Source organism: Paroedura picta, chromosome 14 (assembly GCF_049243985.1).
Source record: "Paroedura picta isolate Pp20150507F chromosome 14, Ppicta_v3.0, whole genome shotgun sequence".
Taxonomy (NCBI): Eukaryota; Metazoa; Chordata; class Lepidosauria; order Squamata; family Gekkonidae; genus Paroedura; species Paroedura picta.
In genome coordinates, this window is record NC_135382.1 from 16,039,827 (window position 1) to 16,053,936 (window position 14,110).

A 14,110-nucleotide genomic window follows, 5' to 3' on the forward strand; every position below is an offset into this window, starting at 1 on the left:
GTTGATTTCACTGTAAACATTCCTTTAAAAACACTTCAGCCAAGCAAGGGCAAGATAAGAAAGCTCTCTCAACACAAATAATGAGGGAGAGACCACCGAATCTAAAAAGAACTACACAATTAAAGCAAGGCTTAAAAAAAAAAAAAAACAGGTCAAGGGAACATCACGTGACAATGATGAAGTCAGGTCAAAGAAATGTCACATGGCAAGACCAGGAGAAAACTGTGCACAGGGTCTTGACACAACCCTACCCCCCATCTCCGGTAGGTGGCCAGGGATGCAGGACCTGGCAGCCCTAGCCTAAAGCCGTCTTCCCTGAAAACATACAAGCATATATTCTTAAAACAAATGTGAAAGAAAGAGCAAATGTCAGTTTTAATTTAAAGAAATCTTAAACTGGCATTGGAAACAGCCAAGCTAGCATCCTGCCTCTTCTGTCCACCCATCTAATATCTGACTATGGTATTCCACTGAGCTGAGCCTTGAAAGGTAATCTCACCAGTAAGGTGGCTGTATCTTATAGACCAGGGATGGGCAAACTGTGGCTCTCTAGATGTCCATAGACTACAATTCCCATGAGCTCATGGGCTTAGTCAAAGGCAGTTTCCTCTGTTCTTGTGTAGAATATAGTAAAATGACATATAAAAACAAAAACTGAATTATTTATTAAAACCAGGAAAACCAACCAAAACACAACTGCAACGCATCTTTAAAACTTTGAGGATCAGAACTAAAAAACATAAACATAAAAATTAAACCAATCAAAACAATTGGAACATGGGTCGGGAAGAAGAATCAGCAAGGGAAGACCAAACTCAACAAAGAAGTAGACCAAAGATACAATGGCATGGAATGGAAGTTTGTTGGTCTTAAAGGTGCCTCTGGAAAATTTATTCTGCTGCTCCAGACCCCCACACAGTCTCGCACTTGAATTAAACAAAAAGGTCTTCACCCACTTGCTAGAAAATGGACAGACAATTCTCCTTGGGAGGAAGATTTCCAGAGTATTTGTGACACCACTGAAAAGGGTCTTTCCTGCCTCGTTTCAAAAGGTGGGAGTACCCAAAACTGGACCTCCAAAATAGGTAAAGGTAAAGGTATCCCCTGTGCAAGCACCGAGTCATGTCTGACCCTTGGGGTGACGCCCTCCAGCGTTTTCATGGCAGACTCAATACGGGGTGGTTTGCCAGTGCCTTCCCCAGTCATTACCGTTTACCCCCCAGCAAGCTGGGTACTCATTTTACCGACCTCGGAAGGATGGAAGGCTGAGTCAACCCTGAGCCGGCTGCTGGGATTGAACTCCCAGCCTTATGGGCAAAGCTTTCAGACGGCTGCCTTACCACTCTGCGCCACAGGAGGCTCCAAAATATCAGTGGTCAAATCCCTTCAGCTGTTACAATTTCCCTCAAGTTTCCCAGAGTTCCTCTGTTAGTTTCCCCCCTTCCCTCTGCCTTTCTGTTCCTCCCTCCTGGAGACGGGCATCTCATTTCTGATACAGTCTGAACAAAGTTCGAGTTCAGTGGACAAAGTTTTATTCAAAATATATAAGCTCCTGTGGGCTTGTACACAAAAGCCTGTACCTTGGATAAATCTTTGTTGGTCTGAAAGAAGCCCCTGGAAACAGTCTTTGTTCTGCTGCATCAGACCAACACAACAACTCAACTGAATCTGATTCAACCTGTTGTGGAGCAGCTCATGATTCAGGGGCCGATTATGCATGGGCCAGAATGCCCGCGCTGGGGGCTGCAGGGCATCGGGAAAAATCCCCAATTATGCAACCCCTCCCCCCACTGCCAGCGGCATGGCCTGGCCCAGAGCCATGGAAGGCCCATGTTATCGGAACGCGGGAACTTCCGCGGTCCCAGGATACCGTGGGTGCAGGAGCGGCCAGGAGTTGGGGCGGGCCAGCGCTGTGCATAATTATGCATGGCGTAGCATCCGCCGTGCATAATAGGTCCATGCTGGGTCATCTTCAAGTCACCTTGCAGTGTCACATAGAATTAACCCTGCATAACCCTAATTGGCTTTGGTTTGAGGCTCTGAACTTGTTTTTACACCAAGCTGGTCTACTGTGGCTTTTCTTTGTTTTAAATTGATTTGGTTCTTGCCTTTTTTCCCCCTCCTACAGGCGTCAAAGCGGCTCCTCCTCCCAAAACTCCCCAGAATGAAGAGAAAAAGAAAAGCGATGAGATCTGCCTGTTCTACGTCTGGCAGTTCTGCAAATATAAAAGTAAGCCTGATAGAGATGGATTTATTTGTACACGCAGAAGCACGTACACCAGGTCATTTGTCTTCATTGCTGTTGGCAAGTAAGAATTACCTCCAGGCTAGCAAAGAAAGTTTTAGGGTAGTGAGTAGCTGCAGGAAGCTTCCCTGAACTAATGTGCAAAGTGCATGTTTGTGTATACTAGTAACATTGCCCTGTGTATACATTGGCATACACGTACCAGGTTGCTTGGTAATCTAAATGTTGGACAGTTATAGGTAGGTAACTTACAAAATCATCTGTAGTTTCCGGTGGGTGGCTGTGTTGGTCTGAAGCGACAGAACAGAGTTTGAATCTGCCTTTACAAATACAAAGTCTGAGCACCTTGAAGGCCAACCAAATTTAATTCTGGGACATAAGCTTTCCCGTTGTCAGAAGTGCCAAGCTTCTGCCATAAATATTGGCTCGAGGGATGTGAAATCTCGACCTTGGGTTGCCTGGCTACCAGGGTTGTTTGCCGTTTGAAGATTTCCTGGGTTTCTTGGGTTCTCACTGGAGGAGGAGCTGATAGGGAGGGGGTTGTATGCTGAGCCTCTTTTGTTGGACCTCAGTTCTGACAAAGTATTGTTTCGGTTAACATGTTTGCTTTCAATAAAATTGCTCCTTTGCACCAAGTCAAGGGTTGGTGTTTGGGAGCAATCTGCAGAAACCTGATCTCTGTGCACTGAAGAAGTATGCATGCACAGGAAAGCTCATACCCAAAATTAAACTGTGTTGGTCTTAAAGGTGTCACTAGACTCCAAATCAGCAATAGAGCAATTTCTCCTGCTCTTTTGGCCTACTGGAGCCAGTCTGTTGATTTCATCAGAAAAACGGGGCCTGTTTGATGTGGTTATCCAAGTGGGGGGGGGTTAGGAATTTGTACTCTGCCCCTATTAGCTTCTCCTTTTATTCCCTTGACAGATGCCTGTGGGATGATCCATTACCATCTGCCTTACCGGTGGCAAGAGTATACTGGAACCACCTGGAAAGACTTGCCCCTCATGGAGGAAATTGAAAAAGCCTATTGTGACCCCTCCATTACAAGGTATGAAGACAAGCTCTCCTTCCCTGAGAAAAGCTCTGTTTGTAGCATTGCTAGAAACAGAACAGGTTTCTTTGTGTGGACGTTGTTCCCTTTTCTCAAATGAGATGGCAGCATGTCACTTTCTTCCCCAGCCCCATGCACCCTCCTGCAGCTTCCCCAGAAGATGGCCCTTGTGTCCCAAAAACACAAATGGCACCACCTCTTTCTTTCATTCTTGGGAAATGGATTCAAAGTTGTTTATATGTTTCTGGGGTGACTGTTGAGTACCAACTTGCTTGTTGTTCCGGGCCCCAGAGAAGCTCGCCTGACCTCAACCAGGGCCAGGGCCTTTTGGGTCCTGGCCCCCACGTGGTGGAATGAACTCCCAGAAGAGCTGTAGGCCCTGTGAGAGCTTTCTGCATTCTGTAGGCCCTGCAAAATGGAGCTCTTCCACCAGGTCTATGGTTGAGGCTGGAGCCAAGAGGAAGATCAGATTGGGGGCCCCCTTGATGCTAAACAGCAGTACGCCAGGACCATCTATGGCAGAGGTAATCAAACTGCAGCCCTCCAGATGGCAGGGGTAGTCAACCTGTGGTCCTCCAGATGTCCATGGACTACAAATGCTGGCAGGGGCTTCTGGGAATTGTAGTCCATGGACATCTGGAGGGCCCCCAGTTTGACTACCCCTGATCTATGGCATTGGGTTACGGCTCCCTCCTGCCACTTCCTCTGCTGTGACTTTGGGGGGGGGGTGAGTTGTGATTTACACCACCATGTTTTTTAATTCTTTGTTGTAATTCTATGTCCTGTTTTATGGGGCTTTACTGGGGTTTTTAATTATGGACTATTTGTAACCCGCCACGAGCTGGTTCTGGCAACAAAAATCTAGATGATGATGATGACGATGCCATCCCAGGATGATTGCCTTCAGGCTCTCGACCCAAGAGTGGGCTCCATACCCGTAACTGTTTTGAGTGGGGAGAAGTCTCAGGCAGGCAGCCTGTAGCCGGCCACGTTTCCTTCTGGTTTAGCGAGAACGGTGGAGCCTTAAAATCCTTTCTGATGTTTACCTATACGCTGAACCCGCGGGTGCAGGTGGGCACTGGGGGAGATGTTGTTTATTAAGGCAGATTTGAGTGAGTGGCCGTGTGGGTCTGAAGCAATAGAATAGGACTCAAGAACGTTGTTCAGTGCTGTAGTGCACGACACAACGGGCCCTGTTGGTTATCAGTCTCTCTCTTCCCTCCTAACAGTTCCCAAAACATCAATTTCAAGACCATGTTGTCTTACGTTAATCCAGTTCGGCGCCTGTCCACAGCATCATCTGTCACCAAGCCTGCCAAATTTATCTTCACAACCAAGTGGCTTTGGTACTGGAAGAATGACCAGGGCCAGTGGATTGAATACGGGAAACAGGTCAGTACACAGGTCAGCAGAATGAAAATTCCATGCATTTCATGCTTGGGCTAATTCCCCCGACCCTTTAGGGCCAGCTGAAACATAATCCCAGAAGTGCAAGAAAAGCTTCAGTGTTGTATGTGGCTAGCTGGGGCCGATTGATCCATGTAGCACTTGTAGAATATTCTACGGGCCCCATGCTTCCAGGGGCCCCGCGAAGTGCCCCCCCCTGCACCATGGATCAACGCTGTATCCTCTTTCCCTCCTCCTTTCCCTCTCTTTAAGGACACCCCATTCCACTGAGGGGAGTCCCTCCACCCGCAGTCTGGCTGCTCCCGCTGCAATTGTACTCTGCCGAAACTAGCTCTCTTGCTACGGGCCCTGCAAATCCTTAAACTACTCCCTGTGGCCGGCATCTTCTTTCTTCCTTAGTTGAGCTGCAGGCTCATGTCAAGAACCACTTTACTGTTGTGCTAACACCATACATTAAGAGCTTGGATTCAAGGCAGGCCTAGACATTGACTACTCCAGCGGTAGTCAACCTGTGGCCCTCCGGATGTTCATGGACTACAATTCCCATGAGCCCCTGCCTGGCAGGGGCTCATGGGAATTGTAGTCCATGAACATCTGGAGGACCACAGGTTGACTACCCCTGGACTACACCACAGGGGAAAGTTTCTCAAAAGTATATGTTGGCATGTCTAAACGGAGCTTTAGTTCCTCACCAGCTGTGTGAGCCTAGCTAACCTGGAATGGCTGGAGGTTGTGAGGATAGAATTCTTCTCTGAAGCCCTCATTGCAGTGGTCAGGACATCGGTAATACATGAAATGTCTTTGCCACGAGTCACCGGCAATATCAAAACATTGGTCTTTTATAGGTCACCTATAATATATGTACCAAATAGAGCCTCTTGTGGCGCAGAGGGGCAAGGCAGCAGACATGCTGTCTGAAGCTGTCTGCCCATGAGGCTGGGAGTTCAATCCCAGCAGCCGGCTCAAGGTTGACTCAGCCTTCCATCCTTCCGAGGTCGGTAAAATGAGTACCCAGCTTGCTGGGGGGTAAACGGTAATGACTGGGGAAGGCACTGGCAAACCACCCCGCATTGAGTCTGCCATGAAAACGCTAGAGGCGTCACCCCAAGGGTCAGACATGACCTGGTGCTTGCACAGGGGATACCTTTACCTTTATATGTACCAAATACTGTACCAATGACGTTTTGCTGTATTATTTATTTTATCAGTATTCGTGCATTTTTGTAACATTCAGTTACCAGGGGGGCGGGCAGACACCCAGAATTTGTGTTAAAGCCACATGTCAGTGTGGAAAGAGGGAAAGATTCTTCCCTTCTCGTTATACTAGAATTTGGTATCAGTAATGAAGTAATTGCACTGGAGGAAGTGCAAATGGACCAAAGCAATATATTGCCTCAGACAAAATGAACCGTTTCATGTTTCCCCTCCTAGGACGGACAGTGCCAACCCTCCTCATTATCTTCTGACGATCTGGAGAATATTTTCTTGTCACAGCCAGATGATAGCTTCCAGTTCCAAGCTGGCTCCCAAAAATATGAAATAAACTTTAAAGGTACTGTACCTGTTTGCTCCAACAGGATGTGGTATTTTCAAAGTTCCGGTAGGCCCAGACCACTTTCGCCGCCTGCTGTGTCAGGATGAGCCCTTTAAATTTGACCATTTGTGCATCAAGGCAGGTTTGCAAAGTTATATAGGAAAAACATTCTGGGCATTATTGTCAGGGCCTGCAATTCCCTTCCCATAAAGTTGCAAGCCTTTGTTTTCATTGGCTTGCAGTGGTTAAGGGAAAGGAAAGGGGTGGAGCGATAAGAGGGTGGTTGTGCAGACTGAGAGTAACCTAGCTTAGGAGGCAGTTTTGTCAGCTTCAGCAGCCACTTTTTGTACATAAATAGGGATGTACAATAGGGCTCACAAACATGAGTTCGTAAGGAATACTGGCAGGTTCATAGTTCATGAATGAGAAGTTTTTGAAGAGCCACTGTGAATTTCCATGAATTTTTGGCAGTTTGTGGTGGCTGGTGAAAAGCAGAAAGCAGGGATTTAAACCCTTTCTTTCTGCTCTTCAGAAGATACAACTGAGTGACATTTAAACCCCTACTTCCTGCTCAGCTGTTTTTGTGAGGAGCAGAAAGCAAGGGTCACAAACCAATTTGGTTCGTGTTTCATCCGCAAACTGCAAAAATACATTCCATGCCAATCCCTATGAACAAACTGGAGAAAATTTCTGACGGAACATGTTATCTTTGTTTTTCAAGACATGACCCAGAAAAACTTATACTACCTAACCAAGAGAGAGGTCCAGAGGCGCCCAAAATACGTTTCCTCTGAAGACGTGAAGAAAAAGAAAGGGTATAACATCAACTTTTATCTTCTAAGGGTCTTTTGGAGGCCATTTCTTGTACAAAACAGAATGTTTTGAGGAGAGTGGCTTCTTGTGATATTGGCGTATCCAAGCTGATAACTTACTGAGAGATGTTGGGTCATTTTGGTATCAATTTTGTATCAGTGTCTGCATTGGTGCAGACCCTGGCCTACACACGATGCACTTGCCACCATAGAAAGGTAGTAGGATGAGCAGCTACCAAGAAAAGAGGATAGCCTTCAAACTGCTAAGACAAAAGCACAGAAAGACGTAACCTATTTGGGTGGAAGAAACATCCAGTGAAACCACCTCAAGCAATATAAGTATGCATGAAAACAGAGAGCAAAGAATTAAATGCCTCACAACTGAATAGATGGCCAGTGCCCAGAAAAATTATGGTGTATCTATTCAGTGATATTTAAGTATTGGTTCTCTGTTTTCATGTGTCTTTATATTGCATGCAGTCCTTCAGTGCATTGTTGTAGTAGTTGTTATCGGTGGCCTTTTCAACCTTATTTTTATTAGGCTCAAGGTGGTCTGACTATTTTCCCCACTGATGTGGGTTACCCTTCTGTACTTTTGTATGTAAGTAAGTCAGAGCCAAAGAGCTGTGGGATGAGATCCCTGGAAAGACCGTGAAGTTCTTGGATGAGGTGGGAGAGGATCCTCTAGTGCAGTGGTCCCCAACCTCTGGTCCAGGGACCGGTTCCGGTCTGTGGATCAGTCGGTACCGGGCCACGGCTCCTCCTCATCCTCCTTCCCGGCTGCTGCCTCGGGGGCTGCCCTGCCACTCTGCCACTGGCTCACCTTTGGTGCTCTCCGGCAGCCGCCATGGCTGGGGCTCCCCCTCGGCGTGGCACTGCGCAGCTGCTGCTGGCAGCGCCCCCCCAGCGGGCGGCGGGAAGTCAGGAGCACCAGCAGGAAAGCAAGTGGAGCAGGGGCTCAGGTGGCGGTGGTGACGTCCCTCAGCAAAAGACTAACCCCCCCCCGGGCCTCAGTAAAATTGTCAAGCGTTGATTGGTCCCCGGTGATAAAAAGGTTGGAGACCACTGCTCTATTGGGCAGATGGAGACTTCTCCCTGCCTGATGACTTTCAGTGCTGCCTGTCCGAGTTCTCAACTTCCCAATAAGCCAAACTTCTGTATAAGAAAGTTGCTTTATTAAGTGAAGACATCCGTTACACATGCATAGACAGAACTTGAGGTCCTGTGTCCATGGACAGAGTATTTATAACCCAGTGAAACACATGCCCCCCCCCCCCCACATACCCTTGGGAATGTAGCTAACTACATTTCAGAGATTGACTCAACATCCCCAATAACCTAAACTGCAAAGGGGAGTGCTAGGTGGGGGGGAGAGGAAGGGGGAGAGGGAATGGCCGTGAAAAAGCTAACAGTCCTAAACTAAACAACCGGATGCAACTTCAAGGTGTCAAGTCAGGCCTCTGGGGAACATCACAGATCCAACATCACAAAACATGGTAGAAGTACCTAGGGGATTCTGCCGCTGCCTCCTCTAAGGAATGGATAAGCCTTCACAGCCATTGGGGTCCCACCCCGCAAGCAGTGCACAAATCTCCGTCCTGCTGGGATTCTGTAGGGATGTTGTGGGCATTTGCAGTAGTGCGGCCTTAGGGAAAGATAACACCCGCTCTTTTCCTGATGGGAAACATGAGGAAGGAGGAAGAAAAGCATGAGGATTTCTCTCCCTTTCCGCTAGGGCAGCATTTCTTAACTTTTTTACTGTTGAGAAACCCCTGAAACATTCTTCCGGCTTTAAGAAACCCTAGAAGTGGAGCAACTGTGCAGAATGTGGTTGGGAAGCAGAGCTGGGGACACGCCCACCCAGGGCCCTTCCCCTCCCCATCCCCTCCAGGCCCATCATTGGCCATTCAGGGAGGGGCGGTTCAACATCATAAATGAACTTATTACTTGGTAAATGTTTTAACAAATGTTTAAAATATATTAAAAATTAATGATCTAGCACCCATTCAAGAAACCCTTCCAGGGCCATCAAGAAACACCAAGATTTCACGAAACTCTCGTTGAGAAAGCCTGTGCTAGGCGGTTGCAGGAGGGGTCAGGGGCATCAAGGCTGGTGCAGGGGCTCCAAACCTTTTTGAGCCTCTAGGCATCTTTGGAATTGTGACAGAGCATAGCAGGCACAAGCACAGAATGGCTGCCACAAAATGGCTGCCGCATGAGGTGGAGCCAGCCACAAAATGGCTGCTGCTGCTTGCCTTCAGTCACACAACAAGGATCCTTGTGCTTTGGTGGCAGCTGCTGGCTGAGCAACATTTTCTAAAAAACAGCACAGCCAATTAAATCTCCGGTTGGCAGTCTGAAACTTTGCAGAGCAAAAGCCTAGCCTGGTCCCTGCCCCCTTTCTAAAAACACTCGGGTGCCATGTTAGTGACCCCTGGGCTACTATAAGTACAATACAATACAATACAATACCTTATAGGATGGAAGGCTGAGTCAACCTTGAGCCGGCTGCTGGGATTGAACTCCCAGCCTCATGGGCAGAGCTTTCAGACTGCATGTCGGCTGCTTTACCACTTTGCGCCACAAGAGGCTCTCTGTGTTGGCTAAACTGAGGCAAAAAAGGGGTGGTTGGGAGGGGTCAGTCAGAAAAGATGACCACAAGAATGTATGCTCACTTGTGGTTTTCTTCTGGGCATGAAACAGCCACACCGACCGTTCTTCATCCACCATTCCTGATCCAATATATCCCAGGGACTGGGATAAATCTGCGCTTCCTGCAATTGGATACAAGGTAAGGGCTTTATTAATGTTTGTCAAGGTTGACCCCTTTGAGATGATGAGTTGGATCCAACCAGCTTTTCTGGGAGCATAAAAGGAAGGCTGGATCCAGCCCATTAATTCGTTAATTGCCACATCCTTAGTTAGTATTACCGATGGGGCAAAAGGAAATAGAGTGGGCAAAATATACAAGGTGAAAGTGATTAACCCAAGGCACAAAGGATACAGTAAATTTCTGTTCTGTTATGTTCACAATAAATTTTACAAACAAGTGACATAATACAAGCAAAATAACTCTGATGCGCTAATTAACACAAAAAATGTTTTGGTTTCTGCTGGCTGACCTTGGGCCAATCACAGTTCTCTCAGAACTTACTTAGCCCCACCTGCCTCACAAGGTGCCTGTTGTGGGGAGAGGAAGAGAAGGTAACTGTAAGCCCCTTTGAGACACATGAGGCCTGCTGGGTGGCCTGGGGCCAGTCAAAGTTCTCTCAGGGCTCTCTCAGGCTCACCTAACCTCACAAGCTGTCTGTTGTGGGGAGATGAAGGGAAAGTGATTGCAATCCACTTTGAAACTTATGAGGATAGCGAAAAGCAGAGTTTAAAACCTGTTCTTCTACTCCCAATTGTGCTGAGCCACAGATATACATTTTTTTGCACCATTTCTGTTTAGGCTGTCGAACTCAGCAAAACCTCCTCAGAATACACAGCAATTGAAAAGCTCTTTCAGAAGACAATGACTGATTTTGTCGTCCACAGCATTAAGAGGATTCAAAACCCTTCCCTTTGGCAAGTCTTCCAGTGGTTTGTATCCCATCTTATCATGTTCTCCTAGCCCATTTTTTGAGGGGATTTGGATCTTGTGTGTGTGTGTAAGTGTGTCAAGCCTGGTACCCATCACCAGACTCTTGAAAGTTGTTGTTTTAATGCAGTGGTTCTCAACCTGGGGGTCGGGACCCCTTTGGGGGTCGAATGACCCTTTCACAGGGGTCACAGCACGGCAAGCAGCTTGGCTGGGGGGGCACCATTTATACAACAGTCCTGCAGGTTAGATCGAGAGAGCATTCATCTGTCTGGAGTAGCAGAAAAGAGCAATTTATATACAATCATGAGCAATGGATCTTCACGCCATTGGTCAGTTTCAGTTTAATTTCTGTGAAAGAACACTTGCATAATTTTATGCTTGGGGTCACCACAACATGAGGAACTGTATTAAAGGGTCGCGGCATTCAGAAGGTTGAGAACCCCAGTGGGTTAGAGTGTCAGTTTAGGCTGATGTGGGAAATTGAGGTTTCCATCCACGCTCACGCCAAGAAAGTTTGCTGAGTGACCTTGGGCAGTCACACTAGCTCAGCCTCATTGACCTCACAGCGTTGCTCTAAGGATACAATGGTGACAGAATGGAGCACTCGTGTGACAGTCCCACTGTTTCTGTCAAGAATTAGTGCAAAAGGTCTTTCCCATTTTCCTGCTAGGCAAAAGGAGCAGATGATGAAGAAGAAAGGGGGGCAGGACGTAGATGAGCGGCAACTCTTTCATGGAACTGTCCCTTCTAATGTGGAAGCCATCTGCAATGACAACTTCGACTGGAGAATATGTGGGACCAATGGAACAGTCTATGGGAAAGGTCTGTAGGGCACTGACCATAACACAAATCTAAAAGACCACAATCTCCACTGCTTATTGTCAAGGGTATCCCCTGCATCTATCCTGGGATACATTGATCTTTGACTGATAGTTATTTTATGGTGAAATAACCACCCTGCGCCACAAGAGGCTCATTATGTACTATGCTGTAATTGAACTCTTCTGTATTTACAAAGTTCAACATACTGACTTGCCTTTCCCACTTCTTCCTAGGAAGCTACTTTGCTAGAGATGCAAAGTATTCCCACAGCTACTGTCAGCCAAATGTCAAGGGGAACATGATGTTTGTGGCTCGTGTTCTGGTTGGTGATTTTGTGGTTGGGAATCAGACTTACAATCGCCCGCCAGCCAGATCTTTTGACATGACCAAGTGCTACGACAGCTGTGTGGACAGGATGGTAGATCCATCCATCTTCATCATCTTTGAGAAGCATCAGATTTACCCTGAATATATGATCAGTTACACCGAAGAAAAGAAATGTGTTTTAGCATAAATAATGACAAGGTTGCAATGCCTGGATCTAGTTTATAAGCTTTTGTAACAGCTTTGGTTGAAAGCCATCTTTACCTCCCGAAATGCATAAGAAATATTGAGGGAGCTAGGAACCATATATTCTGAATCCTAACAACGGTATGTTTATTTAATAAAACTTTTATTCAGAGTTTTTAAAATGCAACATAGACAAGAAAAAAGATAACAAAATACCAAGTAGAGAAAAGTAAAAGAAAGGCAGGAAAGGAACGAAGCAAAGAGGAACGAAGTGTCTGATTTTATCTATGACAATCATAAATCAAATTATTTGTTACTAACAATGGTATTTTAATGTGTATTGCAGTTAAGGAAAGATCAGATTATTCTGGAAAAACTGAACTTCTTTCCTGCTAGCGATTTCATACTTTTAAAAAGTTAAGCATTTGCGAATGGTAACCTTTAGTGTATTACGATTTTTATGGATGTGTGGTTGCACCCATCAAATGATGTAGGACAGAGAAATAGATGCATACATTCTATGTTCTACTTGACGACAACTAATTTTCGACGTACCAGGGACACATTCAGCATAGCTGTGTGAAAGGATATAGCAGCTGATCCTGGCACTAAACAGTTTTCTGTTGCACGCAAAATATTTTGGCATTACTGATAATTTCTATTATCTGGTCTACAATGACCAGTTAACGGCGAATAGATAACAGCTTCTGATCACGGGATGATGTGACTCCATTACACAATCGTGATCCAATACATTAATTCTCTTCTTGGTTTAGAATAATTAGAAAGCTCAGATCACGTTATTCTGGGTAAACGTACGCAGGCTACATGAGGCTACTGCTAAGAAGCTGTTACCTTTCAGTAACTGCAGCATAAGTAGTCAGAATAGCCGCCAGAGAAAAATGATCCAGGCGCATTTAGTAAGACTGGTTCTGCTCTCTAAGGGGTATCGGGATTAATTGGTGGTGTTCTCACCTTAATTTTGGATACTCTATTTACATTTTCCTCTCGTTCTGTGCTGCAGAGTAAGGGATATAACATGTGGAGATGTTTCTGTAATGTTTCTGTAAAGGTGAACAAAAATAAATGGTTTTAAAATCGGCATGCTGTGTTCTTTGGTTTGTATTTTAAGCCAGGGGAGGATGGAGTTTGGAATAGGGGAGGGACTTCAGTCAGGTTGTAATGCTATACAGTCCGCCCTCCAAGCAGCCGTTTTCTCCAGGGGAACTGATCTCTGTAGTCTAGGACAGTGGTCCCCAACCTTTTTTAGGCTGGGGACCGGCAGGGCAACTGCCCCGCCCGCGCATCGCGCATGCGCGGCCCTGATTCCCTCTCCCCCCCTTCTGCAGTAAGAAGCTTCCTGGGCCGCAAGCTTGCGGCCTGGGAAGTTTTTTACTGTGGGGGGGGGGGCGGGGAGAGGGAACCGCGGCCCGGCGCCATGGCATTGGCGGCCCGGCACTGGGCTGCGGCCCGCAGGTTGGGGACCACTGGTCTAGGAAATAGAAAGAAATCATGATGGGGAGGAGGAGGGAAGGAAAGAAGACACACTGTATGTGTGTGTGTGTGGGGGGGGGGAGAGGGTTGAAGGAAGGGCATAATAGATGCTGGTTGTGAAGGACTTATTCTCTGGTAGATGAAATGTGGGGAATTTGGAATCTAAGGGGGAGTGTGCAGTAGGAGTTCTGGGATTTAGGGACTGGAATTGGGTGTTTTGGTGTTGGGGATAGAGTCAGGTTGGTCTGTACATAGGCAGAACCCCTCCTCGCAGTTCTTCAAAGTAGCTGTGAAGCTGACATTGGCAGCCACGGGACATAGCAATGGCAACCTTGAAACATGTAGTCACTTCATGCACTCGTCTTGCACTCTGGTTAGTGTGCCAGAGTTAACCAGTTCCTGTGAAAAAAATCCCACCTCTCCTTGGGTTGTATTGATTGTCTCCACCTCTTTTATCTGTCCATCAGAGTCTGTTTCCACTTCCACTGGTTCTCTCCAGTCCTGGACCCAGTTGTTCTTCCTGGTCAATTCAAGGAGGAACGTACCACCTCAAAGGGAACAATGGAGGGTGGGAACACCTTCTTTGGAGTCCATAGAACTGGACCTTCTGGTTCAGTCTTTTTGGGTGGGGGGAGCTGAGAAGAGGCATCAG

General features: G+C 46.7%; 1 protein-coding gene across 3 annotated transcripts in view; it reads left to right on the forward strand.

The window, feature by feature from the left end:
- Positions 1–13,066, forward strand: part of LOC143823592 (protein mono-ADP-ribosyltransferase PARP12-like) — a 29,285-nt gene extending 16,219 nt beyond the window's left edge. For 2 of the 3 annotated variants that reach the window (XM_077310062.1, XM_077310065.1), the window contains exons 5-13: positions 2,129–2,230; positions 3,170–3,293; positions 4,526–4,700; positions 6,135–6,255; positions 6,959–7,052; positions 9,753–9,840; positions 10,501–10,631; positions 11,303–11,454; positions 11,688–13,066. In XM_077310062.1, coding sequence (XP_077166177.1) covers positions 2,129–2,230; positions 3,170–3,293; positions 4,526–4,700; positions 6,135–6,255; positions 6,959–7,052; positions 9,753–9,840; positions 10,501–10,631; positions 11,303–11,454; positions 11,688–11,968 — 1,268 coding nt within the window. In that variant the 3' untranslated portion in view covers positions 11,969–13,066. The remainder of the gene's footprint in view (positions 1–2,128; positions 2,231–3,169; positions 3,294–4,525; positions 4,701–6,134; positions 6,256–6,958; positions 7,053–9,752; positions 9,841–10,500; positions 10,632–11,302; positions 11,455–11,687) is intronic. The other variant, XM_077310064.1, reaches the window with a different exon arrangement.
- Positions 13,067–14,110: the final 1,044 nt, after the last annotated feature.